We start from the raw sequence: 25,759 nt of genomic DNA on the forward strand, positions 1-25,759 counted from the left end.
ATATAGGTACCTATGTGTGAAATTTGCGCATTGCGAATTACGAACGTGTTTTTTATTGGATTCTATTCGAACGATGACGAATGAACGAAGAGAATGAAAAAAATGATGATATTATAAAAAAAAATCTGGGCCAATTGCTCTGTATAAGTATCATGGCCGCAGCCGATACCCCCAAAGGAAACGTTTCGCTGTTCTTGTTGTATAGTATTTTCCCAGTGACGTCCATTTCAAGAGAGAGCAAAATAAAATACGACAATTTTATTATTATTATTAACTTTACAGGCCAAACGCGCTGCTATGCCAGTGACTGATGACTAGTAGCACGCAAACTGTACCGATTTAAAACTAGCAATGTTCATAATATAATGTGTAAATTGTATACTGGAAGGGCACAGGCCCCATTGTGTTATTATGACTGTTTTAAAATTAATCTATTCCAATTTAACCGCAGCTGGTGAATAGAACGCCTACGTTGCATTTTTCCTCGGACCATTTTTTAAATATTTATTTTGGAAATGTTTGAACAATATTATACAATATTTTAAGTTTTTCATTCTATGACGTTTAGTGGTCCCGTGAGAATAAATCGACACCGATTTTTTCATTGTAGATACTTTGTATATTATAATCACTAAAATATTCTGCACTATATCATATTATGTACATATTATAAAAAATGTGTTAAACACATTTGTTATTTAATTTCTATGAAAATTTACTTAGAATAAACTCAATGATCATATAAAAATAAAAATGTATACCAAGGTACGTGCATTATTAAGTAAGTTGTTTTGTATTGTGCAATATTAAACTCTCATATTCAACGTACCTATTACTAATTAATCAAAGAATTATTAGATATACAATTTACAATTGCAATTACAAAATTAACATATTTATTCATATTTCGCATGAAAAAAAATTATCAAAGTATAAAATGTACTGTCACTATTAGTCACATTTGATTGTTCTCAATTGTATTTAATCAACATTTTTACCACTTGAATTATAGTTATAGTAACTGTTATTTTCATTTTACAATAATTGAACATAATTACGAAAAATAAAAATAAAAATACATTTAGAAAGCATTTTATCCTCATTATTTCACTATACGTATTGTATTATTTTCTAAAGTATAAAATCAAAAAATAATATGTTTTAACCACTACTAAATCAGTTTGATTTTAAATACTATTTTTATTGGATAAAAAAATATTTATAGTTGTACTTTCAAGATTAAGTTCACTGTATAATATTGTGTTAGGTACCTACATTATTTATTGTAATTTATGAAATTATTATAAGTTGTAAAAAACCCCTTTAGCCCCTTCCTTCGCGTTACATACACGTTTCCTCGACTACGCATCCGTTTAGTAGCATATCCCGTGTGAAATGAGTGTTTCAATTTTAAAAATATTCTCAACAGCTTTGAAAAGCGGTTACCGAATTCTATTTTTGTTCGTGCGTTGCCTTGTAACTGCTCTCATAATGTTATATAGTATAATATAGTACTCCTACCATGAATTTTTTTGACCAATTCTTATGTACGATATTCTATGTACATTCACGTGGTATTACTTGATTTTAGTCGGGTTTCATAATATATTGTTATACGGGTGGGGCAAAGTAATTTTTATTTTTATTAATTGTCTCATCGTAATTCGTATATATCATAATATATAAATGGGAAGACGAAATTTTAATGTCAAAAACAAAATATTATAATGATTTTATATATGATTCTTAATACTTGATATTACTCTGTCTTTGTGTGACATTGAATCCTAAAGTATCTATTCAGTTTCATATAAACATTAAGATTCAATTGAACTTGAGACCGTGTGTTTTGGAGTGGTTACAGCGGTGATTAAAAATATAATTAGTTGTACAAGATAAAACGTTAACGTGTATGCTATTAGTTAGTACTTATTACACATTAAACATACCTAATATTATATTGATACGCGCGTCCCACGTCATATTTTGTGCGATCGATAGATATAGATATAATATTATGTTTGAATTTAATGCACGCCTGAGATTCAGTCCATGTTCTAAAATTTTGCGCGCGTGCTCGCTCGTGTACGCAGACACGCAGTCTTAATTGTATGTGTAGACCATAATAATATATAGGATATCCGGTAATAGTAATACGTGATTGACTTAACTTCGAGACTGAAGATTATATTATTTTCCACTGTAAAATTTTTTCTAAATTATAAAATCTAATAAAATATCTTTCTTTCATAATTACGTCATAATATGAGATTTGCGTATTAAGTACTATTGGTGTATTTTTTTTAATATTATTTTAGTTAAACATGTATGCAATTATAGTTATTATAGTTATTACTTATTATTTAATAGTATTTAAAGTTTTAACTAATTAACTACACGTTTAAAATTCTATATTTAGGTATGTATCAAAAATCGAAATACTCCGAACAATGTTCTGCTTTAGAATATGAAATCAAAAATAAATCTTGTCATTCAAAAAGTAGAGCATTAAAAATAATAAAACGATATCAAATAATGAAAAAAAGCAATAAAAAAATTTTCAAAAACGTTCGAAGTGGTTATAGGTCGGTTAAAATAAATAGTTTGTGACTGTGCGTGTTATGTGTTGACTTATGACCATAAGTCATAACATTATATATTTATTATTAATAAGTTTTCTTTGTATATTAATATGTATTAAATATGCAAATTAAATCATTTTACATTTTATATGTTACAGGTATAACAAACTATATAGAGGTGTCTGGCTGTCATGACGACAGATATCTCTGTGGTCCGGTGGGACCCGGCCATACAGCAAGACGGAACCGGTATTGTTGAAGATTATGAATATGACGGTGGAAACTCTTCTTCCAGACTATTTGAAAGATCCAGAATTAAAGCTTTGGCCGGTAAGTTTTGCCTGTTTTATTTTCCAGAAATTAGTAAGGAAATAAAAACGAAAGGACATTTCTCCGTGTACAAACATGCGTCTTTGAATGGGGTCGTAGAAAGTAGAGAGTAACCTTTTAGTGTACGGTCACCCCTCAACTCTAGATTATTACTCATGTTGTCCCTTCCCGACAGGGGTTTTGCATTATACGTGGTTGAATTTGTGTTTTTCAGACGAAAGAGAAAGTGTCCAGAAAAAGACGTTTCAAAAATGGGTAAATTCACACTTGGTTCGGGTGCATTCCCGAATCGGAGATTTATACATAGACCTCAGAGATGGCAAAATGCTTATAAAACTATTGGAAGTTCTTTCTGGAGAACGATTGGTAACAGCTATACTTGAAGTTTAAATAAACATTTTTGTTATTATATTTTTAACATGATTATTTGTATACAGCCAAAACCTACCAAGGGAAAAATGAGAATACATTGTTTAGAAAATGTAGACAAAGCTTTGCAATTTCTAAAAGATCAGAGAGTACATTTAGAAAACATGGGATCCCATGACATTGTCGATGGAAACCCAAGACTTTCGTTGGGTCTTATATGGACAATTATTCTTAGATTCCAAGTATGTACTAACTATAATTTTCACTATTTAATTTAATATTATACTGATAGAAAATATATTTTTTTTTTTATAATGTAATATATATTTGAAAAATATAATTTTAATTTAATTTTAGATTCAAGACATTACCATTGAAGAAACCGACAATAAAGAGACAAAATCTGCGAAGGATGCTCTACTTTTGTGGTGCCAAATGAAAACAGCTGGCTATCACAATGTCAATGTTCGCAACTTCACCACTTCCTGGCGAGATGGTCTTGCATTTAATGCAATCATTCACAAACATCGCCCTGACCTTGTACAATTCGAAAAACTTAGCAAAACTAATGCTATGTACAACTTGAATAACGCATTCAACACTGCCGAAGACAAATTAGGAATTGTAAAATTATTGGATGCTGAAGATGTATTTGTTGAACAACCGGATGAAAAATCAATTATTACATATGTTGTTACATACTATCATTACTTCAGTAAAATGAAACAAGAAACGGTTCAAGGAAAGAGAATTGGACGGGTTGTTGGAATCGCTATGGAAAATGAACGTACAGCCCAAGAATATGAACGTTTAACTAGTGATTTATTACAATGGATCAAGCAGACTAAAGAGTCATTAGCAGAGAGAAAATTCTTGAATTCTTTGAATGGTGTTCAACAGCAATTACAACAGTTTAACAACTATAGGACTGTTGAGAAACCCCCAAAATTTGTCGAAAAAGGAAATTTGGAAGTTTTGCTTTTCACATTGCAGTCTAAAATGAGAGCTAATAATCAAAAACCATACACTCCCAAAGAAGGAAAAATGATTTCAGATATCAATAAGGCTTGGGAACAATTAGAAAAAGCAGAACATGAAAGGGAGTTGGCATTAAGAGAAGAAATCATAAGACAAGAAAAACTTGAACAGCTAGCTCAACGATTCAATAGAAAAGCAAGCATGCGAGAGACATGGTTGAGTGAAAATCAACGGCTAGTTTCTCAGGTTGGTTTTTAAATTAATTTACATCCTAAATAGAATTTAATGTTTAAAAACATTAAAAATTAATTGATGCTTATATAATGCTTACAGGATAATTTTGGTTTGGATTTGGCAGCTGTAGAAGCAGCAGCAAAAAAGCACGAAGCTATCGAAACAGATATATTTGCATATGAAGAACGAGTAGAAGCAGTTGTGACAGTTGCACAAGAATTAGAAACAGAGGACTATCATGATATTGTCCGTATAAATGCAAGGTAAATTTTAATTTGGATACAATTTTTAAACAATTACTTACCGTATAATTTTTTTAGAAAAGACAATGTTCTTCGTTTATGGAACTATCTTCTTGAACTCTTGAAAGCTCGTCGTCACCGTCTGGAGTTATCATTACAATTACAGCAAAATTTCCAAGAAATGCTATACATATTGGATTCTATGGAAGAATTGAAAATGAGACTTTTGTCTGATGATTATGGCAAACACTTGATGGGAGTTGAAGATCTTCTTCAAAAGCACAGCCTTGTAGAAGCTGACATTAATGTTTTAGGAGAAAGAGTGAAAAGTGTTGTGCAACACTCCCAACGTTTCTTGGATGAAGAAAATACAGAAGGTTATAGACCCTGTGATCCAGCTGTTATTATTGAAAGAGTTCAAGAACTTGAGGACGCGTATAGTGAATTGGTCAAATTGGCTGTTGAAAGACGTGCTCGTCTTGAAGAAAGCAGGAAATTATGGCAATTTTATTGGGATATGGCTGATGAAGAAAATTGGATTAAGGAAAAGGAACAAATTGTTTCTGCTGGAGATATTGGTCATGACTTGACCACTATTAATCTGTTGCTTTCAAAACATAAAGTAATATGAATACTTGTTAATATTTAGAAATCATTACTTATTATTATTTTTCATTTATTAGGCACTTGAAAATGAAATACAGAGTCATGAAAGTCAATTGCTTGAAGTAGTAAAAGTTGGAGATGATTTAATTAACAGCAACCATTTTGGTGCCGATCGCATACAAGAACGAGTATCCAGTACACATTCCATGTGGGAACATTTAATCAGTTTGGCCAAACAAAGACGCAAGCGTTTGGAAGATGCAGTCGATTATCACCAAGTAATTTAATTGTTTCTTTAATGGCGGGTATCTAAGAATTATCTATAGTATGTATAGGATACTAATAACTACAGTAAGGATATATTTTGAATCAGCAGACTTGGTTTTTATATTACAATACTAAATTCCTCCTTAATATATTTATTTACTTTTAAAATTAATTTGACAAATTAAATTAATGATGACTATGGTTTGGGATTTCTTGCATTTGTATGTTTTTCTATGACAATTGTAAAATATCTTCATTTAAATATACATTTCGACGCCCCCAACGAAAAAGGACGTAACTCACTTTTACAATTTTTTTATTTTTTTATTCAAAGCGGTTTTACTGGTGTTACTGGATTTCCGACGAAGATGGTAGTAACTCAATCTTATTGTTCACAACGTCTTTGTTTGATTAAATACAACAATCAGCGTCGCCGGACAACCAGAAAAACAGTAACACCGCATTGAAAAAAAAAAAAAAAAAAATCGTAAAAGTGAGTCACGTCCTTTTTCGTTGGAGGCGTCGATTTGTTCTTAGAACTTTTAAAATTAAATACCAAGTATTACTGCATATTTTAACAATATTTTTAAGGGGGCTGGAGCGTAATAAACTCTAAGGAGTAAAAACTAGGCATTTTATATTTCTGTTTATCTGGGTCTTGTCTCTGTGTTGAAAGTAAATGAACATTAGTGTACGTAATTCGTAGTACTGATCACGTTTTATAGGGGCATCATAGTGACTGGGATGTATGTCTGTAATTTTACCTACGCGCATGCACATGTCAACACATATTGCTTTATAAAATGACAAACATTTTTTTTCAAAAAATACTACCTCTGACTTCAAGCGTAGTGCTCAGTAGGATGTTCCGATTTTAATTTTGAAAGCAGATTTGAATTCTCCTTGAAATTTACTATGCTTTAACTGTCGTACATTTTTCATATTCTATATCAATGTATTTAAATTTGAATTATGAATATGATCTATTTTTACTCTTTTTGTTAGTGAATTTCTAAGTAAAAAAAATAAAAATCAGAAAAATGAAATTGTCAAAGCATAGATAATTTAGTGAAAAATTCAAATTTGCTCTCAAAATTAATATCGGAACATTATATTGGGCGTAGTGATTGAAGTCGTGAGCTATGTTTTCGACCAAAAATGAATCACGCTCCAGCCCCCTTAATATATTAATCTATTAAAGCATATTTTCACTTACAAACATACCGTTTTCATGCGTTTTTCCACTTATAATTTTAGCTCCATATTTGCATTTTCATTTTGAACTTTTTTAGTGCAATGAGTCCAAAGCTTAATAATTAATAATGAATAATATTTGATAATGTTCAATGATAAAAATCTTGCAATTTTATTTAGGTAATCATACATTAAAATTGTTGGTAATAATTGAGCATTTGGCATTTACATGCATATTTATAAAATATTTGTGCGAATAGGTGTAATAAGTTCTAAACTCTAATTATGATTTATGAGCAACAATTAATTGTTATGATCATTATTTTACCTAAGTTATTAAGATTTTTTTTAGAGTTCATCTTCAAAATTTTTGTTACCACAATTTAAATTGTATGTAATTTTAAAATAGTGGTTTGCTGATGCTGATGATGTTGACATTTGGATGTTAGATACTTTGAGACTAGTATCTTCTGAAGATGTTGGCCGGGATGAAGCTAATGTCCAATCATTGTTAAAGAAACACAAAGAAGTATTTATTATTTATTTTATATTTATTGTGAAACTTCTTCTATATTATAATTTTTACTATTCATAGGTTAGTGAAGAACTAAAATCCTACTCACAAACTGTTGAAGCATTACGTTCTCAAGCCAATCAATTAAGTGCTGAACCAGGTGCACCAACAAGTGGACCAGAAGTGAATGAGCGTATGTCATCAATTGATAAACGCTATAAAGAATTGGTTGAATTAGCTAAACTTCGACACCAGAGACTTTTGGATGCTCTTTCTTTGTACAAGCTTTTCAGTGAAGCTGATGCTGTACAACAATGGATTGGAGAAAAGGTAATTTTAAAAAGAAAAAAATTATTTCTTAACTTATAATTTTATACCTAACATATTATTTTCAAACTTAAGAACCGTATGTTGGAAACCATGAGCCCTGGAAAGGACATAGAAGACGTTGAAATAATGAAACATCGTTATGATGGTTTTGATAAAGAAATGAATTCAAATGCATCACGAGTTGCTGTTGTGAATCAATTAGCACGACAATTACTTCATGTTGAACATCCTAACTCTGATGAAATTGTTAACAGACAAAACAATGTAAGCCATAAAATTTGTAAAGTTTTTATTGAGAAATAAATTGAAATATATTTGTTTATAGTTGAATCATGAATGGGCTGATTTACGAGATAAGGCTGAAGCCAAACGTGAACAACTTAATGCTGCTCATGGTGTACAAACTTTCCATATTGAATGTAGAGAAACTATTTCGTGGATTGAAGACAAAAAGAGAATTTTACAATCAACAGACAGTCTAGAAATGGACCTTACTGGTATAATGACATTGCAGGTAAAATAAGTTTATACTTTTAACTACTGTATACAAAGTAATATGTTCATTAATTTTATATTATATCATAATTATTTACATTATTTTTCACAGCGTCGTTTATCTGGCATGGAAAGAGATTTAGCTGCCATTCAAGCCAAATTAGACTCATTAGAATCTGAAGCACAAATTAATGAAAAAGAACATCCAGAAGAAGCAGCCGTAATCCGAGAAAGAATAGAAACAATCCAAAAAGATTGGGAAGAACTAACACAAATGGTAAGAAAATAAACTTCTTATTTTAATTGAATATAATTTATTTGTTATAATTTCTCAGTTGAAAGAACGAGATTCAAAACTAGAAGAAGCTGGTGACCTTCATCGTTTCCTACGAGACTTAGACCACTTCCAAGCTTGGTTGACTAAAACTCAAACTGATGTTGCTTCAGAAGATATTCCTTCTTCATTATCAGATGCTGAGAAACTTCTCTCCCAACATCAAGCAATCCGTGAAGAAATTGATAACTACACTGCTGACTATACTCAAATGATGGAATATGGAGAAAAAGTTACAGCTGTAAGTACAACTATTTAGTTATCAAATGTATTAAGAATGAGAGATGCATAATTTCTTGTTTAGGAACCTGGAACACAAGACGATCCTCAATATATGTTCTTGCGAGAGAGGCTCAAGGCTTTGCGTGATGGATGGCAAGAATTGCACAAGATGTGGGAGAATAGACAACAACTTCTTTCCAAGTCACTTAATCTGCAAATGTTTAACCGTGACGCTCGTCAAGCTGAAGTATTACTTTCTCAACAAGAACATGCTCTATCTAAAGATGAAGTCCCAGTAAGTAAAAAATCTTCTCTATGATTAAGAAATAATAAAAATTAATAATATTTTAATTTTTTTTAGTCCAATCTTGAACATGCTGAAAACTTGATAAAACGTAATGAAGCATTCATGACGACAATGGAAGCTAATGAAGACAAAATTAATGCTGTCACTCAATTTGCTAATAAACTTGTGGATGAAGACCATTTCGAAGCTGATAAAATTAAAAAGAAAGCAGCTTCCATACATGAGCGACGGGATGCAAACCGTGATAAAGCCCAACAACTTATGGATCAACTTAAAGATCAATTACAACTTCACCAGTTTCTCCAAGATTCTGATGAACTACAACAATGGATTCAAGAAAAGAAGTTTACAGCTCAGGATGAAACATACAGAAGTGCTAAAACAGTACACAGTAAATGGACTCGTCATCAAGCATTTGAAGCAGAAATTGCATCCAATAAAGATAGATTAGATAGGGTACAGCAATCAGGAGAGGAATTAATGAAAGAGAAACCTGAATTGGCTCAAATAATTCAACCAAAAATATCCGAAATGTTAGGTCAATTTGATGATCTCGAAAAGACCACTAAAGAAAAAGGTGAACGTTTGTTTGACACTAATAGAGAAGTTCTCATACACCAGACTTGTGAAGATATTGATTCATGGATGGATGACCTAGAAAAACAGATTGAAGCGGCTGATACTGGAACTGATTTGGCTTCTGTCAATATACTTATGCAGAAACAACAGATGATTGAAACCCAAATGGCTGTAAAAGCTAAACAAGTTGTTGAATTAGAAACACAAGCCGAATACTTAAAAAAGACCGTCCCTGAGAAAGTTGAAACAATTATTCCAAAGAAGACCAAAGTGGAAGAAAGATTTGAACAACTTAAGGAACCATTGAAAGTAAGGCAAAGACAGTTGGAGAAAAAGAAAGAAGCATTCCAATTTAGACGAGACGTTGAAGATGAAAAATTGTGGATTGCTGAAAAGACTCCAATGGCTACATCAACTGAATATGGAAATAGTTTGTTCAATGTCAACATGTTACAAAAGAAAAATCAAGTAAGAAAATTGATTTCTTTGATACTGCTAGTATTTTTATCATTTATTATTTATTTAATTTATTAATCATTATTTAATATTTTATTTTAGTCTTTAGGTAATGAAATTGATAATCACGAGCACCGCATTAATCTTGTCTGTAGCAATGGCCAAAAGTTAATTGATGAAGGACATGAAGATGCTTCACAATTCACAGACCTCATACACGATTTAACTCAACGCTGGCAACAACTTCAACAAGCTGTTGAACATCGTAGAAAAATGTTACTTCAATCCGAAAAGGCCCAACAAGTATGCGAGATAGTCATATTAAAATTAATTTTTTAATATTTCAAGCTAAACAACATCTAAAATATAAAATTTTTTTAAATACATTTACAGTACTTCTTCGACGCCAGCGAAGCAGAAAGTTGGATGGGTGAACAAGAATTATATATGATGGTTGAAGATCGTGGAAAAGATCAGATTTCAGCGCAAAACTTAAAAAAGAAACACGAATCCTTAGAATTAGCTGTTGATAATTATGCCGATACAATTAGACAATTAGGTGAAACTGCTCGTCAACTCACAAGTGAAATGCATCCCGAAAGTGACCAAATAGCCGTAAAACAATCTCAAGTAGATAAATTGTATGCTGGACTAAAGGATTTGGCTGGAGAACGTAGAGCTAAATTAGATGAAGCTTTGAAATTATTTATGTTGCACCGTGAAGTTGATGATTTAGAACAATGGATTGCTGAGCGTGAGATTGTTGCTGGTTCACACGAACTTGGTCAAGATTATGACCATGTCACTGTAAGTTATTTATTTTCCAAACTTTCTTAAGTGTGTCACTAATTGCACGATATTTTAAAAATCTTTTTATAGTTGTTGTGGGAAAGATTTAAGGAATTTGCTCATGATACTGAGGCAACAGGTAGTGAACGTGTGGCAACAGTTAATGGTATTGCTGATCAACTTATCAACATTGGGCACAGTGATTCAGCTACTATTGCTGAATGGAAGGACAGTCTAAATGAACAATGGCAAGATTTACTAGAACTTATCGAAACTAGAACACAAGTAAACTACTAATATATTGTTTTAAACTTGGTAGGTACTTAATATAATATATTATTTCCTTAGATGTTGGTTGCTTCACGAGAACTACACAAATTCTTCCACGATTGCAAGGATATGGTTAGTCGTATTGCAGAGAAAAGTCATGAAATGTCTGAAGATCTTGGTCGTGATGCTGGTTCTGTCCATACATTACAACGTAAACACCAGAGTTTCTTACAAGATTTACACACACTTAGCACTCAGGTTCAAACTATCAGTGAGGATTCAGCTCGGTTACAAACATCATATGCTGGAGACAAAGCCAAAGAAATTACTGGTCGAGAAGCAGAAGTTGTGAATGCTTGGGCTGCTTTACAATCAGAATGTGAACTGCGCAAACAAAAATTATCCGACACTGGTGATTTACACAAGTTTTTCAATATGGTCAGAACATTAACCGTATGGATGGATGATGTTGTTAGACAAATGAACACATCAGAAAAACCTAGGTAATTTGATCTTGACTTTAAGAATTTATTGTAATATATTACAATTGTTATCAACATTTTTTTTAGGGATGTTAGTGGAGTAGAATTATTGATGAACAATCACCAAAGTTTAAAAGCAGAAATTGACACCAGAGAAGATAATTTCACAGCTTGCATTTCTTTAGGAAAAGAACTACTTTCAAGAAACCATTATGCTTCTAATGAAGTAAATTCTTTAATTTATTTAAATAAATTCTTTAACGCCCATTTATAAACTGTTTAAAATTTATAAAATATTTTAGATAAAAGATAAATTAATGTTATTGAATACCCAGAGAAATTCATTATTGAATAGGTGGGAAGAACGATGGGAAAATCTTCAACTAAGTTAGTTTTTGTTACTATTATTATATTATATATTATTGCTATACTAAATGTCTATTTTACTATAGTTTTGGAAGTTTATCAATTTGCCAGAGATGCTGCAGTTGCCGAAGCATGGTTATTGGCCCAAGAACCATACATCATGAGTCTGGAATTAGGAGTAAGTTAATTTAACAAACATTTTCAATAAAAACTTATCCATGGGTGTTTTTGTAATAGATGACTATTGATCAAGTGGAAAATTTGATAAAAAGACATGAAGCATTTGAAAAGTCAGCCATAGCACAAGAAGAAAGATTCTGTGCTTTAGAACGTTTGACAACCGTATGAATAAATAATAAATAAATAATTTTTATGATATTATTTTAAATGTTGTGGTTCATTTAGTTTGAATTAAAAGAAATTCAACGTAGAAAAGAAGAAGAAGAACGAAAACGCCAGGAAGAGTTAGCTAAACAAGCAGCTCAAGCAGAAGCTGAAGCAGCAGAAAAAGCTGCGTATGTTAAAAATTATTTGTACAATTTTTACAAGAAATATATTTTTAATTAAAAAAAATGTCTATATTTTCCTTAAATTTTATAGAGCGGAAGAAGCATCTGAAGCCGATGGAAAACAAGCTAAAGATGGAGAAGGTCGTCCTGGTAAGCTAGCTTTTTTGTGGTTTTAGTTTTTAATTACAATAATAATAATGCATGCAAAATAAGTGGTGAAAATGCTTGGTGGTGCTTAGTCAAATTAAAGCATTATTTTCTAAATAACGATTATTATTACTATTTTAAAGTCATAGTATAGGCATTAATTTTATAATATAAAATTAATGGCTTATAACTATAGACTATTAAATTTATAAATGTCCAATGAAATGGATTTATGAATTATAAATGTTTATAAATCATTTTAATCTAAGTACCATTAAACAATATACATATTTTATCTAATATGTTGGTGGATGAAAATAGTTAAAAGAAAAAAGTGTAAAATATTGTAAAAAAAAAAAAAAGTATTATAATATAATAAATTAATAAATTATGCACTGAAGGTTTTTGATATTGTAATATATTTATTATTTATAAATATCTAGTAATTTAATATTTTAATGCCTTGGAAATGTGATCAAACAAATAATGATGTGATGTACATAAACACAATAATGGTTTTAAAGCTATTGCAAATTATTAATACACAAAATAATATATTTGCATCTGTTTGTTTTCATAATTTAACATGTAAATGTATAAATATATAGAGATATTTAAACATTGTAAGTTACTAAATTAAAAAAATATCTGTACTCTACATGGAAAAGATATAGTTGTATTGTATAAATTGAAATATTAGGTAGGGAACTTGAAATTCGAAAAACAATATTGACACATGTATAATATGAACATATTGTTTTTTTCTGTTATTTGCACGCTTGCGTTCTCTAAATCTAACATTAGCGTCAATACGTAAACCTCCACCCACTAACCTCGCACTGACATCGCCCATCGAAAAACCGACCGCAGGTCAGTTCATTTAATTTAAAACAAATATAATATTTTTTGAATAAATTTATTTTATTCTATTATAAATTATTTCGCATGCATTTTACTTAACTTTGTTAAAATTTACTATGTGTATATTATATAGAACGGCGCTATACTATCGCATGACTTGCTATAATAATTCGAATTGTAGTTATAGCGATTACTTTTTATTTTTTTTCTGGCATGAAGTTGAATTGAAAGTGTTTGTTATTAACATTTGTAGTGCATGACAGCTCTGCATCGAGTAGGAAGAGCATTGCCAGTCCCGCCGCGCCTGCAGGGGTCGCTAGATCCGCATCTACGTTGCCCTCAAGTAAGTATTTCAGCTATCTTAAGCTTGCTTTCATAAATTATATTTATTTTTTTTAATTTTCGACATTTATCATAGCATGTGTCGTGCTTTCTCATGTTCTAACATGATACGATGTGCGATGACAATTATTTTTTAGTTTGCTTGTTTTGTAAAAGTATTTCTGTTTGTGTGTGTATTTTGAAAACGTAGCTTCGCGAAGTCAATTAGTCAAAGACCGCAACAAGGACAGGTCGCGCTCAAAGTCACCATTCCGCAGTTTCCGGTGGAAAAAATCACCGCAAAAGAGCCCGTTGTCCGCTGTGTCAGCTAGTGACGACGAGGCCATCGTTGAACCAACTTCAGGTATCGTAGTCTATAAAACATGAGGCGGAGATATTCGTCATATGTATACTTGCTTGATTGTAAGTCTTGTGCATGGTCATGAACTTACCTACAACCTATTATATACAACGACTAGCATGTTGTGGGGGGAGGGGTTTATACGCAGACAAGGGAATATGCAGCCTATGGTGTCCATCCATTATGTTTGTTTTAATTGTGGCCCATTGATCGTTGTTACAGATCAATCAGCCACCGAAGCTGATGGTGAAATTCTAGAAGGAATACTCAACAGGAAACACGAATGGGAATCTACCACGAAAAAAGCATCCAACAGGTAAGAAATGCACACTGTTGTTTTAATTTTAGTTTATGCGCGGAACATTAGACATTTTTACTATTTACATATATGAAATAATTTAGGGCACAAATTTAATTTTTTGCCAGCGGTGCTATGGTTGGTTACGACCCTGTAGCTAATATAAAATTGGTTTTTTATAATCTTGTTATATGGATAACACATCAACAGGCAACAGCTGCTGCGTATCGCTCGAAATGTTTTTTTACTTTGTTATTACTATATTATTTGTATTTTTGTTGTGGTTTATGTTCTATAGCCGTTGTTAAAGCCGTTCTCGTTGTTTTGGACTGGTCGATACAATCTAATAATTTTTAATACTATAAAATAATAACATAAAATTAATGACAGATAAATAAAACTAAATGATGCAACTTCTGAGAAACTAGTCTTAGAAAAAAAATATGTTCTTGTTATTAATTCCAAAGTTATTAAATTAAACAATTATTTTATTATGAAGAAACCTAAATATTTTACATGTGTACATTCAATCTTGAGGGTTTGTTTTTTTTTTTTAACTTCTTGTAAATAAAAAAATTATTTTCATTGACACAATTTCTTAAGGGGCGGAGGTAATAAGGATGGCATCACAACTTTAGGTGTATAAATACGTCTCTTGACTTCCCCTACAATTCTCAATGGCTGGACTAATTTGTTGTACAGTTTTAATTATATATTTATACATATATTATTATCATAAAATGTATTAAATGGTAAATCTTTTTGTTTTATAATATTTAATCTCATTCTTCTTTGCTTATTGTTTTATGAATATTTTAAGCAGTATGAAGGCCACGCAATTCACTTAAAATATATAATATTCACCCCTTCCAACCCCTAAAATATCTCTGCAATAATACTAAGTCGTGATTATGATAATTGGTAATAATAATATAATTGTACAACAATAATATAGCGAGAATTATATTTTAACATTTTTTTTAAAACTATGTGTTATGTAAATTATATTGCAATTATAATATAGGTACCCATAGGCCCTCGGAATCCTCCTAATAACGTATAAAAGTATAACATTAATCATATTGTTCTGATTTCCTGCGTAGGTCTTGGGACAAGGTGTTCGTATGCGTGCAGGGCACTAGCTTGGCGTTCTACAAGGACGCCAAGGCAGCCAAGACGTCGCCGGAGACGTATTTCAAGGGCGAGGCGCCCATCGACCTGCATGGCGGCACTGCCGACGTGGCCACCGACTACACCAAGAAGAAGTTCGTGTTGCGCGCCAAGCTGGCCAGCGGGGCCGAGTTCCTGTTCCAGGCGCGCAACGACGCCGAGATGCGCCAGTGGGTGAGCACGCTGAAGAACGTGTGCGAACAGGACGCGGCCGGTACGCAGTCCCGGTCCCAGACGCTGCCCGCGGTCGGTGACAAACGCGACGAACCCAAGCGCCGCAGCTTCTTCACGCTGAAGAAGGTGTGAGTGTGATCGGTGACAGCCGAGATATAGACCGTCATAGGCGGACCATACAAGATCCCATCAACTATCATCCCCTCCCCCCAACCCAAAAATCGGTGTCGTTTGCGCGATCGTATTTTTTATTTCACGACCCGACTCCCGAACACGCACTCACTTCACACACACCCACACACACACTCCGCCTCCGACGACTCTCGTCGTATTTTAATATTGTCTTCTCCTCACGCCGCGCGCGCGAGTCTCTTATTTTATTTTAATTATATTTTTATTTCGTTTCAACGCCGTTCGTGTGTGTTTACTTTTAACCTGCCTTTTATTGTATTATCATCATCGACGACAGCTATAATAATAAGAATTATACTATATAATATATATTATATTTTATTCCTTTATACTCGCTTTGAAAATAAAAAAGTATATATATATATATTATGTACTCCAAAAGAGGCAGCTCCCGACAGCGTTAGGTTTTTTTTTTCACTTCTCACAAACGTTTTATTATTATTATTATTTTATATATATATATCTATTCTATGTGTATACCAATATTAACCAAAACAATACCTACATGAATGTTTAGTTTTTTTTTTTTTTTATTTATTTTAGATCCTAGAGATGTTTTATTTATTTACTGTATTTTTATTTATTTATTTTTTTTAACGCCTATTTACACCCGTTTAATATCTAATTTATTTATTAAAAAATCTTTTAAGCTATAATATTTAATTGACACGTTGTTCATATTAAAGTATTATTTTTGTTATAAATTTAAAAAACAATATGCCTGGTCGATAAATATTAATGAATAAAATATATTTAGAGCAATTTTAGAATTTTTAAGAATTTTTATTAATTAATTTATATATATATATATAATAATAATAACTATTTATATATAAATATAATTTTTAAAATAACTTTATTTATTAAAATTACCGGAAAAGAAATTTTCTTATAGAAATCACACCATTTTTAGTTACCTCTAAGGCTTTAAAGTGTACATTTTAATACGATTTTGCTATATTTATTTTTAAATAATATATATATTCAAAAAAAATTTCTATAAATATATATTATTCTACTATCCGGCGTTTGGTTCCTCTACGCTATTTTTATTTTGTGCTATGAGAAAAAAAATTGTTAATTTTTATGAGATGGAAATGAAAAGATAAATGATGAGTTAACAATATATTATATATATATACTATATAGATTTATATATATGTGTGGATTTAGGTAGAAATATATACCTATGGATACTTTCAATGTTTATGTAATTAAAAGAAATAATATATTTAACTTTGCTTAAAAAAAAAAAATCATTTGTTTAGTGGATATAATAAAACTATCTTCAACGAAAATATTCAGTGTTTTTTTTATATTTTCCATGTCTTCATTCTCGTTCATTATCCCGCGCAGATGAAACAGCTGGTTGTCGCCACCTTTAAATCTTTTTTGTATGTTTCATGGCTGACTATTCATCAGTGGCGCATTTACGGAAGAGGTGATTCCCGGGAACCACCAATTTTATGAATACAATACTGTCAGTGGCGCAAATAGGAAAAATGTTTAGGGAAGGGCTCAAGCCCCAACACATTTTTTTTTAAATTATAATATATAGGTACATACTTCTAAGAATGGAATACTATTATTTTTTGAGGGGGTCTTGAGTGATTTGGAGGGGCTAAGCCCCCCCTATTTGCTCCACTGAATACTGTTAAATTATAGGTATTGTAATTTTACGTGCGATTAAGAAAAAAAAAGTGGGTAAGTGGGTGACGGCGTGACGTTTTGCTGTAAAGTTGGTTAATTGCAAGTGATGGGTCACTGTAAATTGTTATGACTGCTGTTAAATTTGAATTCTACGATATCGGTAATATTGTAGGTATACGAAAAACGATTTTGAGCGGAGACAGTTTGTCTGCTTAGGATATTTTATATTAGGTATATTTAGGTACATATAATATTATTATTCATACCTTAGATCATACACAAGTATATGATCTAAGATTCATACAGTAGCCAGTAAGTTGAATTATTATTTGCATATTATATCATTTTGGTATACCTATAATAATATAGGTAGGTATTATCATACTTTAGAAGTTTCAATTACTTACCCACGAATAATATTTTTAAATTACAAGAATATAACAAATCTTTATTCTTGGTTAATTAATAATATTATGTAATATTTCGTCCAAATTTGAACATAAAATATAACTATAAAAAAAAAACTGTAATACGTTATTTAGATTTTTTGGTTACAGAATTAACTACTTACGTGAAACCTTGCTTTAAATTTTAAATTCGTAGCTATAAAAGTGGAACATTTTATACAATTTTAATTACAACATGATTAGTACATTTTCAATTTGATACATTTTGTCAAAATTTGAATTTAAATGTTTATCAAAAATTTAATTGTGTAACATATTTACCAATGTACTTATCAACCGTTATTGTAACAATGATATCGGGCACTTTGTATCATATTTTCAAACTTTTTGCCACAACGAATACTTTTTTATTAACGGAAATAGAAAAAAAACCAAAATTTTTAAATGTCCTTAAACATCTCAAAACGAGTCATAACATTTTAGATTCTGAGTGGAACGGTGAATGTACTTATTGATTTTACAATGATGTGTTTTTTTTTTGTGTCCGTCATCACCTTTTTTTTTTTATTGGACAAAAATATATATTTACAATCTGTATTTATGTGTAGTACAATAAGTAAATGGGATGTGGGTTGATTAGTGTGAGGGGGAAGTCACCCAATGGTGGCACCCCGTGGAAATCGATTTAGGTGGAGTAGTAGGTCCCTACGTTCCTTTTCAGGCGCCTGGGTAAATTACCTGGGATTTGTTTGGATGATAGTTGAGTGATTATAGGATTTGAGTGAGTGCTGTATGTTTTGTGTGTGTTTTTTTATAGGTGATCATAGGAAGATTATTTAAGGTTGGAATGCAACTGACTTTATGAAGTGATTCATTGGTTATATACCAAGGGGCACCTGATATTATTCGAAGACATGTAGACTGAAATGCCTGAATTGTTCTGGTATTTGACGGTTTGGCAGAACCCCAAATTTGAATGCCATAGTATCACATGGGTCTTAGAAGAGCCATGTAGACTGTTCTTTTGGTTTTTAATGAGAGCTTTGAGCAGAGTAATGGTTTGAGAAGGTGAAGTCTCGAATTGAGAGCTTTGCGCTTGAATTTTAAGTGGGGACCCCATGTAAGGCGGTTGTCAAGAATTAAACCCAGATATTTAGTTTGTGTGGAAGATGGAATTTTTGCATCGCCGATAAGGGTTGCAGGACTTTCCAAGGATCAAAGCGTGAAAGTAATTTGAGAGGATTTTGATGGGTTAACTTCAATTTTCCAGTGGTGAAACCAAGTTTTAAGCACACTTAGGTGGTTTTGGATTTTTTGGGCAGCTTGTATGGGATCTTTGTCGATAGCAAGAATACCAGTGTCATCCGCAAATGTACTCAGGGGTGGATTTACTCATAGGCCACCAAGGCACGTGCCTAGGGCGCAATATTTATTGGGGCGCAATTTTTTAGTTAATTTTTACTTTTTAGTTTTCATAATTTCATAATTATATTTACTTAAATTTATTTTAGATTCTGAGCGGAGCGAGGAAGCTATTGTTTTTACAATTTTTTTTTTCCTTTTTATATCCTGTATACAAAATTTCTTCCAGAAGGAGTGTTTCGATTTCAACATTTAGTACCTTATCTTTTAGCAAATTGGATCAAGATGGTACTTTAGAGAGGTCATTTTTCGATTTTCTCAATAGTTGTTTAATGCCACGAGAAAAACCACCGGAAAATTACGAAAAAAACGCTAAAAAATGGGATTTTAATTTCTAACGCTTTGTTTATCACCATAGAAACGAATAAAAAATTATAGTATTTTAATATTAATTCAACTTACATGATAAAATAAATAATAATAAAATATAAAATATCCAGATTGACAAACCGTCTCCGCTCAGAATCGTTTTTCTTATACAATGATATTAAACCAATAATTATTGAATTCAAGTCTAATACAACCATTATACAATGACCCATTTGTAATATACTGTACAGCAGAGCGACATCCACTTACCTGCTTTTTTATATTAATTTGTTTTTGTATACAACTTACATGAAAGTGGATAATGGCTCAAGTAGTCACGTCGCAGTAATGTTTTAATTTATAAGCTATAATAACCTTGCAGTTAGAGTTTAATCCTGCGCCGCGCTGCTACGGCTAGAGGTTCGACATCGACGCCCGACGAGACAGTTGCTGGCGCTGCCTATGTTAATGCGTGGGAGGTGGTATAAGGGTGTGCGACGTAAACACACAATATTGTGAATGGCGCATGCGCAAAACGCCAGCCAAGGCAGTCAAATATACTGCCTCGGGCCGTCGGGTACATAGTATATAGCCGCTCTACTATATAGCTAGGTGGGGGACAGGTCGCACAGTGATTTACGAGTAAATAAAATTATTTGTTATTAACTGGAATGACCCACTTTACCAGCAGTAGCTATCTGAGTATTAAAAACGGTGCCGTTAATTTTTGTGACAAATGTTCTTTGGTTTAGATAAGATTTTATTAGTAGGTAATAAGGAGCGGGCAAGGTTTTTATTTTAAAGAGTAGGCCAGGGTGCCAAACTCGGTCGAAAGCCTGTGCGATATCTAGGAAAATACCAATGCAGACTTTTTTGCTCTCGAAAGCTAATGAAATTTGATCGACGGCTTTGTGTGGTTGGTGGATTGTGCAATGTTTAGATTTGAACCTGAATTGGAAATCAGGTATAATTTTGTTATCTGTGGCAATTTTCGAAATTCTTTTCAGGAGTAGTTTTTCAAATAGTTTACCTACGACAGACAGAAGGCTTATAGGTTGGTAAAAGGAAGGGTTTTCAGGAGGTTTGCCTGGTTTGTGAATGACTATGTTTCCAAATAGATGGCATGTAAGAAAAGAGGAATATAGAATTGAATATATATGATAGTTTTAGGTGGTAGTTGTTTTAAAAGTGGAGCAGTTATGAAATCATGACCAGGTGCTTTACCGTTTTTTAAATGTTTTATATAGAAAAGTACTTCATTTGAGGTAGTGGGTTTGGCAGGCATAAAAACTGGTAGTGGGCAAGTGGGCTATCTAGAAACTCATATTATACTCTGGCAGAGTGCTGGGAATTTGTTTGGATAATGTTAGGTTTGAATACTGTAGTAAGGTGTTCGGCAAAATGTTGGACTTTTCAACGTCATCAGTGATTTTAGAGTTATCAGAGCGACGGAGTGGAGGAGTGGGTTCGATGTGTTTAAGGATTTTTTTTGGTTGCTTTCCAAAGCGAGCCATTTGTTGGGCTTAGGTTAGAAATGTAACTATCGTGGGATTGATTTTTGTGATTTTGGAGTTTCCTTTTAAGTTTGTTGGTTAGGTTATTAAAGATCCGCTTGTCATTGGGGTAACCTGTGGCTTGCCATTTGGCACGAGCTATTCTTTTTTGCTCTTAAAAGTTCATTGATGTGGACCGGGAGTGGATATTTGTCCAAGATGGTGTTCGAGGTGGTGGAGTAGTTGTTACTTGTACGCGAAGATATTTTGGCAGCAAATTGGATCATTTCTACAAAGATAACAGAAGCTTGCTCGAGGTCTCGGCAGTTTTAAGAGGAATACCTAATTCTGTATTATTGCTTAAGTATTTTTTGTAGTGGGTCCAGTTTATTGGACCTGAAGCTAAGGAAGATCTTATTGGGATTTTGATTGTTTCACCTTCAATGACTAACTTTACTGGGGTAAGATCAGAGGAGAGATCCGTTATGTTAAATATAGCAAGAGTTAGGTTACTTGGGGTGGAATATATGAAGAAGTCCAGGATATCTGGATGCCGATTGGTGTGGGTGGGCCAGTATGTCAGACCAGTAGGTGCGAGATGTGACCATTTGTGATCGGTAATTGTTTTGTGTAGGATTTTACCTCTTGGTGAGGTGGAGCGACAGCCCCATAATGGGTGTTTGGAATTAAAGTCACCACCTGCAATTACATTTTTACCTAGTGAGTTGAAAAGTTAAGCAAAATCTTGGCTGGTGATTTTTTGGCTGGGAGAACAATAGACTGAAGCAAGGGTTAGTGGAACATGGTTTAGGAAGATTTGGATAGAAACTGGTCGGAAGTTGGTCTGTGGGTTGATATTGAGTGTAGGTTGTGAACTAAGTTAGTAGTAAAGATTATGGCAGAGCCACGTGAGCCGTACCGTCGGGGTGGTCTGCATGATATATTGAGTAACCAGGTAGTTTTAGTTTAAGTGTTTTAGTTAGGTGAGTTTCAGTGATAAATGCTACTTGGATATTGTTTTGAATTAGAAAATTATGTAGTTCGTATTTATGTTGGGTTAAGCCATTTGCATTCCAGAGAATAATATTTGTTGGATTATTTATCATTATGACTGAACAATTTGGTGATTAGTGATGTAAGAAGAAAAATGAGAGGGGTAATTAGTGATTTGAATTCCTCGAGGGAGAATGTGAGAGTTTGAGATTTCGGGACTGTTGAATCTTGAGTGTCCGAGTTCGAGGTGGTGTTTCTTTTGGAAATTGTGTATGATGGTTTGACATCGATGTTGAGCTGGTTTGACACGTCCTGATGTGGTGGATCACTTGAAGAACTTAGTGTTGAGAAGAAATTTGGTTTGGAGTTTGGATCCCACGAGTTGGTTTTTGGTGCGGAGTTTCGGTGGAATTTTTGTAGGTCCTTGTGGACTTGGCACTCTCTATAGTTGGCTGGGTGTGATTGAGTACATAAAGCACAGCTTGCAGAAGAGTCCTTATCATTCTTGCATTCACTTGATAGGTGGTCATCGCCACATTTCACACATCTAGGTTGATGATAACAGTATGCTTTGGTATGGCTATAGGACTGGCAACGCGTGCATTGAATTATGTTGCGTCTAGGGCGGGGCTCCTCTATTTTTATTTTTGTCTAGTAAAGTGTGTCTATTGCAAACATGTCTCTGTTTGTTGGTAAAGGCTCTAAGTCAACGAAAAAGAGTGGGAGAGGATTTTTGGTTTGACTATGTAGAACGTTGTGATGTTTCTGACAGTGAAACCTTTGGAATTTAATTCCTCTTTTATAGTGTCAACAGACGTAGAATGATGGAGTTGTCTTACCACTCTGAATGATTTTTCATCTTTGAGTTGATATGTGTGAAAGTTTGCTTTTTTTTCTTTCAGGAATTTTACAGTTTTGTGATATGAATCGGTTGTGTATGTTGTATGTATTTAGTTTTAGCCCGTTTACGGAAGATTTGCATATAAAACCATCAGGTTGCGTCAGCTGTTTAATGGATTCGCAGAAACGATTAAACTGTATTATATCGGTTTTAATAAATATAGGTGGTGGTAATAGGAGTCTTGACTGCGGTAAATTTGCTGAGGTATCAGCATCCATCTGATCGTCGTCATTATTACTTCATACTTGTAACAAGTGGAGAGAATATATTTTTAGAAGTGTACGTAGAGTTTGAATGTTTAGGTTTTGGAGAGGTACCCGTTGGAGAATTTGGCTTATTTTTTCTCTTGTCTGTCTTTTTTGACCAGGGTGTAGATCAGTCACATTTGTTGTTATCATCATTACTGGCAGTGTGGATATTTATGGATGACCCGGTGTTCGGTAATATAGAGTTTTGGTTGATTATTGTTATTGGGGGCACTAATGGCTTTTGTTTATCGGTTTTTTTTGCATTGGTGACTTGATCACCTTTTAGGACAGTAAAAATGCTTAGATTATCTTTTCTGATAGGAGAAAGTGAATCTAGTTGGTTCTTTGGGGGGTCAAGAGTAAAAACTTCACAGTGGTTTTCAAAAGAACCATGAAAAACAAAAGAAAAATTAAGGAAAAACGGGAATTGTTACGCAAAATTTTTTTTCGAGAAAATCGATTTCGGTTTTTGGTGTAACTTTTAAACAAATGACCGAAGGTACATGACATTTTTACTGAATGTTTATATTAACATTTTCTATACACCATGACTTTTTTAAAATATCTTGACTTGTTTTGAGCTGTTTAGGGACATTTTTAGTTTCCATTTTTTTTTAGTTTTTTTTCGATAAATATCAATAATTTTTTTTTTGTTGGGTACAAAAGCTTGAAAGTTTAATAGAAGGCTCCTAATATATTGTTTCAGACAGATGAAAAATATTAAAAGTCACAATTAGTCACAATTCTTTTTTATAAGCATTTAAAGTTCAAATATTGACAAAAATTATCAAATTTAAAATTTAATAATTATTTTGTAGTTAAAAATTTATAAAATGTTTAACTTTTATAGATAAGGATTGAAAATTTAAAACAAGGATCCACGTAAATAGGTTATATATAAATTACTTTGTTCACAATAATATCATCAAATATACTTAGTAATATACTAATATATCATACGCTTTCTAACCACCTTCACTCAGAATCGTTTTTCTTATACAATATTATATCATTGAATTTAAATTTAACACCATCCATTTAAGTGACCCACTTGTAACCTACTGTACAGCAGAGCGACACCCACTTGCCCACCTTTTTTTAATTGTATCAACTATCATGCCTATCTCAAATGAATTTAATTTTTCGTCATATTCTTGACAATAAGATCGAAGAAAGATTTATAGGATTTTTTGATGTTTCCAAAAATAAGACTGCGACTGGCTTATCCGAAGTAATTCTAAATGAACTTTCTAAGTGGAATATTGGTAAAAAAAAGTTACGTGTCAAACACATGATGGTGTTTCTGTTATGGCTGGTGAAAAAAAATGGAGCAGTCAATTATAGTAAATATTTATTTCATGTCTATTTTTATACAATGTTACGCTCATTAATTGAATTTGGTTGTACTTCATGGCGCAAAATCAATAAAAGATGTTAAATAATTATTCATATATACCTATATGGCAAATACCTTACTATGCTCCATACATTTTTTAGTAGATTCTCTAAAAGAATTGTTTTATTAAGAGAGCAAGGATTTAAATTGCCAAATCAATGCAATACACGCTGGAAAGGCTTCAAAAACTAATTTCAATGAATTAAAAAATGCCATAGGTATCTCATGTAGTTGATGAACCTTGCTGGGATTCTACTTGTTTGTATTGCATTTGGCATCTGGTATCCCTATAAAATTGTTCATGCGCTACTGGTACCTATCAAGTATAGAAAATGATAAATTAAACATTTTATGGTGTACATTTAATGTTCAACAGTTAATCGTTTTTGAATTACAAGTTATAACAAAATAAGAAAATCGCTCCATAAAAATTTAATTTGACTTTCTATTTTCTAATAGACTTTTTTTTGAAGGTAGACAAACTTATGAGAAATCATGTATTAAATTTTCAAATCGTGGATATAAGTACTTAAAAAGAAAAAATTGAATGCATTTTTAACTGAAAAAAAAACTGATTGATACAAATTTTGTCAAAAATGTTTTTGTTTTTCCCGTTGCTTTTGCAAACTACTGGGAATTTTCACCTCGCAAATGCACCAACTAGATTCACTTTCCCACTGGAACGGATACTGTAGTTGAAATTTCAGAGTTTATATAAATATTGATAAAAATTATAGTCTGTCAAAAAGCTTGAAAAATTATTAAAAGATAATTTGTTCTCAGTTTAAAATATCGAATGTACATATGTGGGTAAAATGTATTTATTAGAGTTTTAATTTTGACAATTGAATATTTGTCAAAATTACGAAAAATCCGCAGCACTTCATTCATGAGAATATTTATATCATAAAATTAAATTGAAAACATTAAGCAATTGTGGTCATCGTGAACTCTTTATGAG

The 25,759-nt window shown here is 32.2% G+C and overlaps 1 protein-coding gene across 4 annotated transcripts in view; it reads left to right on the top strand.

Annotated features, from left to right (window-relative positions):
• The window catches only part of LOC100160368 (spectrin beta chain), a 28,678-nt gene extending 11,575 nt beyond the window's left edge, over positions 1 to 17,103 (top strand). The window contains exons 2-30 of one of the 4 annotated variants that reach the window (XM_003240825.4): positions 2,741 to 2,912; positions 3,127 to 3,278; positions 3,350 to 3,523; positions 3,639 to 4,505; positions 4,593 to 4,756; positions 4,814 to 5,357; positions 5,419 to 5,619; positions 7,212 to 7,331; positions 7,398 to 7,646; positions 7,719 to 7,910; positions 7,972 to 8,160; positions 8,254 to 8,418; positions 8,477 to 8,716; positions 8,780 to 8,992; positions 9,059 to 10,051; positions 10,142 to 10,342; positions 10,433 to 10,846; positions 10,919 to 11,113; positions 11,177 to 11,601; positions 11,668 to 11,806; positions 11,883 to 11,967; positions 12,033 to 12,124; positions 12,184 to 12,288; positions 12,352 to 12,461; positions 12,547 to 12,605; positions 13,717 to 13,806; positions 13,996 to 14,148; positions 14,368 to 14,461; positions 15,547 to 17,103. In XM_003240825.4, the coding sequence (XP_003240873.1) occupies positions 2,774 to 2,912; positions 3,127 to 3,278; positions 3,350 to 3,523; positions 3,639 to 4,505; positions 4,593 to 4,756; positions 4,814 to 5,357; positions 5,419 to 5,619; positions 7,212 to 7,331; positions 7,398 to 7,646; positions 7,719 to 7,910; positions 7,972 to 8,160; positions 8,254 to 8,418; positions 8,477 to 8,716; positions 8,780 to 8,992; positions 9,059 to 10,051; positions 10,142 to 10,342; positions 10,433 to 10,846; positions 10,919 to 11,113; positions 11,177 to 11,601; positions 11,668 to 11,806; positions 11,883 to 11,967; positions 12,033 to 12,124; positions 12,184 to 12,288; positions 12,352 to 12,461; positions 12,547 to 12,605; positions 13,717 to 13,806; positions 13,996 to 14,148; positions 14,368 to 14,461; positions 15,547 to 15,919 (7,137 nt within the window). In that variant the 5' untranslated portion in view covers positions 2,741 to 2,773 and the 3' untranslated portion in view covers positions 15,920 to 17,103. Of the gene's footprint in view, positions 1 to 2,740; positions 2,913 to 3,126; positions 3,279 to 3,349; positions 3,524 to 3,638; positions 4,506 to 4,592; positions 4,757 to 4,813; positions 5,358 to 5,418; positions 5,620 to 7,211; positions 7,332 to 7,397; positions 7,647 to 7,718; positions 7,911 to 7,971; positions 8,161 to 8,253; positions 8,419 to 8,476; positions 8,717 to 8,779; positions 8,993 to 9,058; positions 10,052 to 10,141; positions 10,343 to 10,432; positions 10,847 to 10,918; positions 11,114 to 11,176; positions 11,602 to 11,667; positions 11,807 to 11,882; positions 11,968 to 12,032; positions 12,125 to 12,183; positions 12,289 to 12,351; positions 12,462 to 12,546; positions 12,606 to 13,406; positions 13,473 to 13,716; positions 13,807 to 13,995; positions 14,149 to 14,367; positions 14,462 to 15,546 lie in introns of all 4 variants that reach the window. The other 3 variants (XM_008191528.3, XM_008191527.3, XM_001950060.5) reach the window with 3 other exon arrangements.
• Positions 17,104 to 25,759: the final 8,656 nt, after the last annotated feature.

This window comes from Acyrthosiphon pisum, chromosome A1 (genome assembly GCF_005508785.2).
Source record: "Acyrthosiphon pisum isolate AL4f chromosome A1, pea_aphid_22Mar2018_4r6ur, whole genome shotgun sequence".
NCBI lineage: Eukaryota > Metazoa > Arthropoda > Insecta > Hemiptera > Aphididae > Acyrthosiphon > Acyrthosiphon pisum.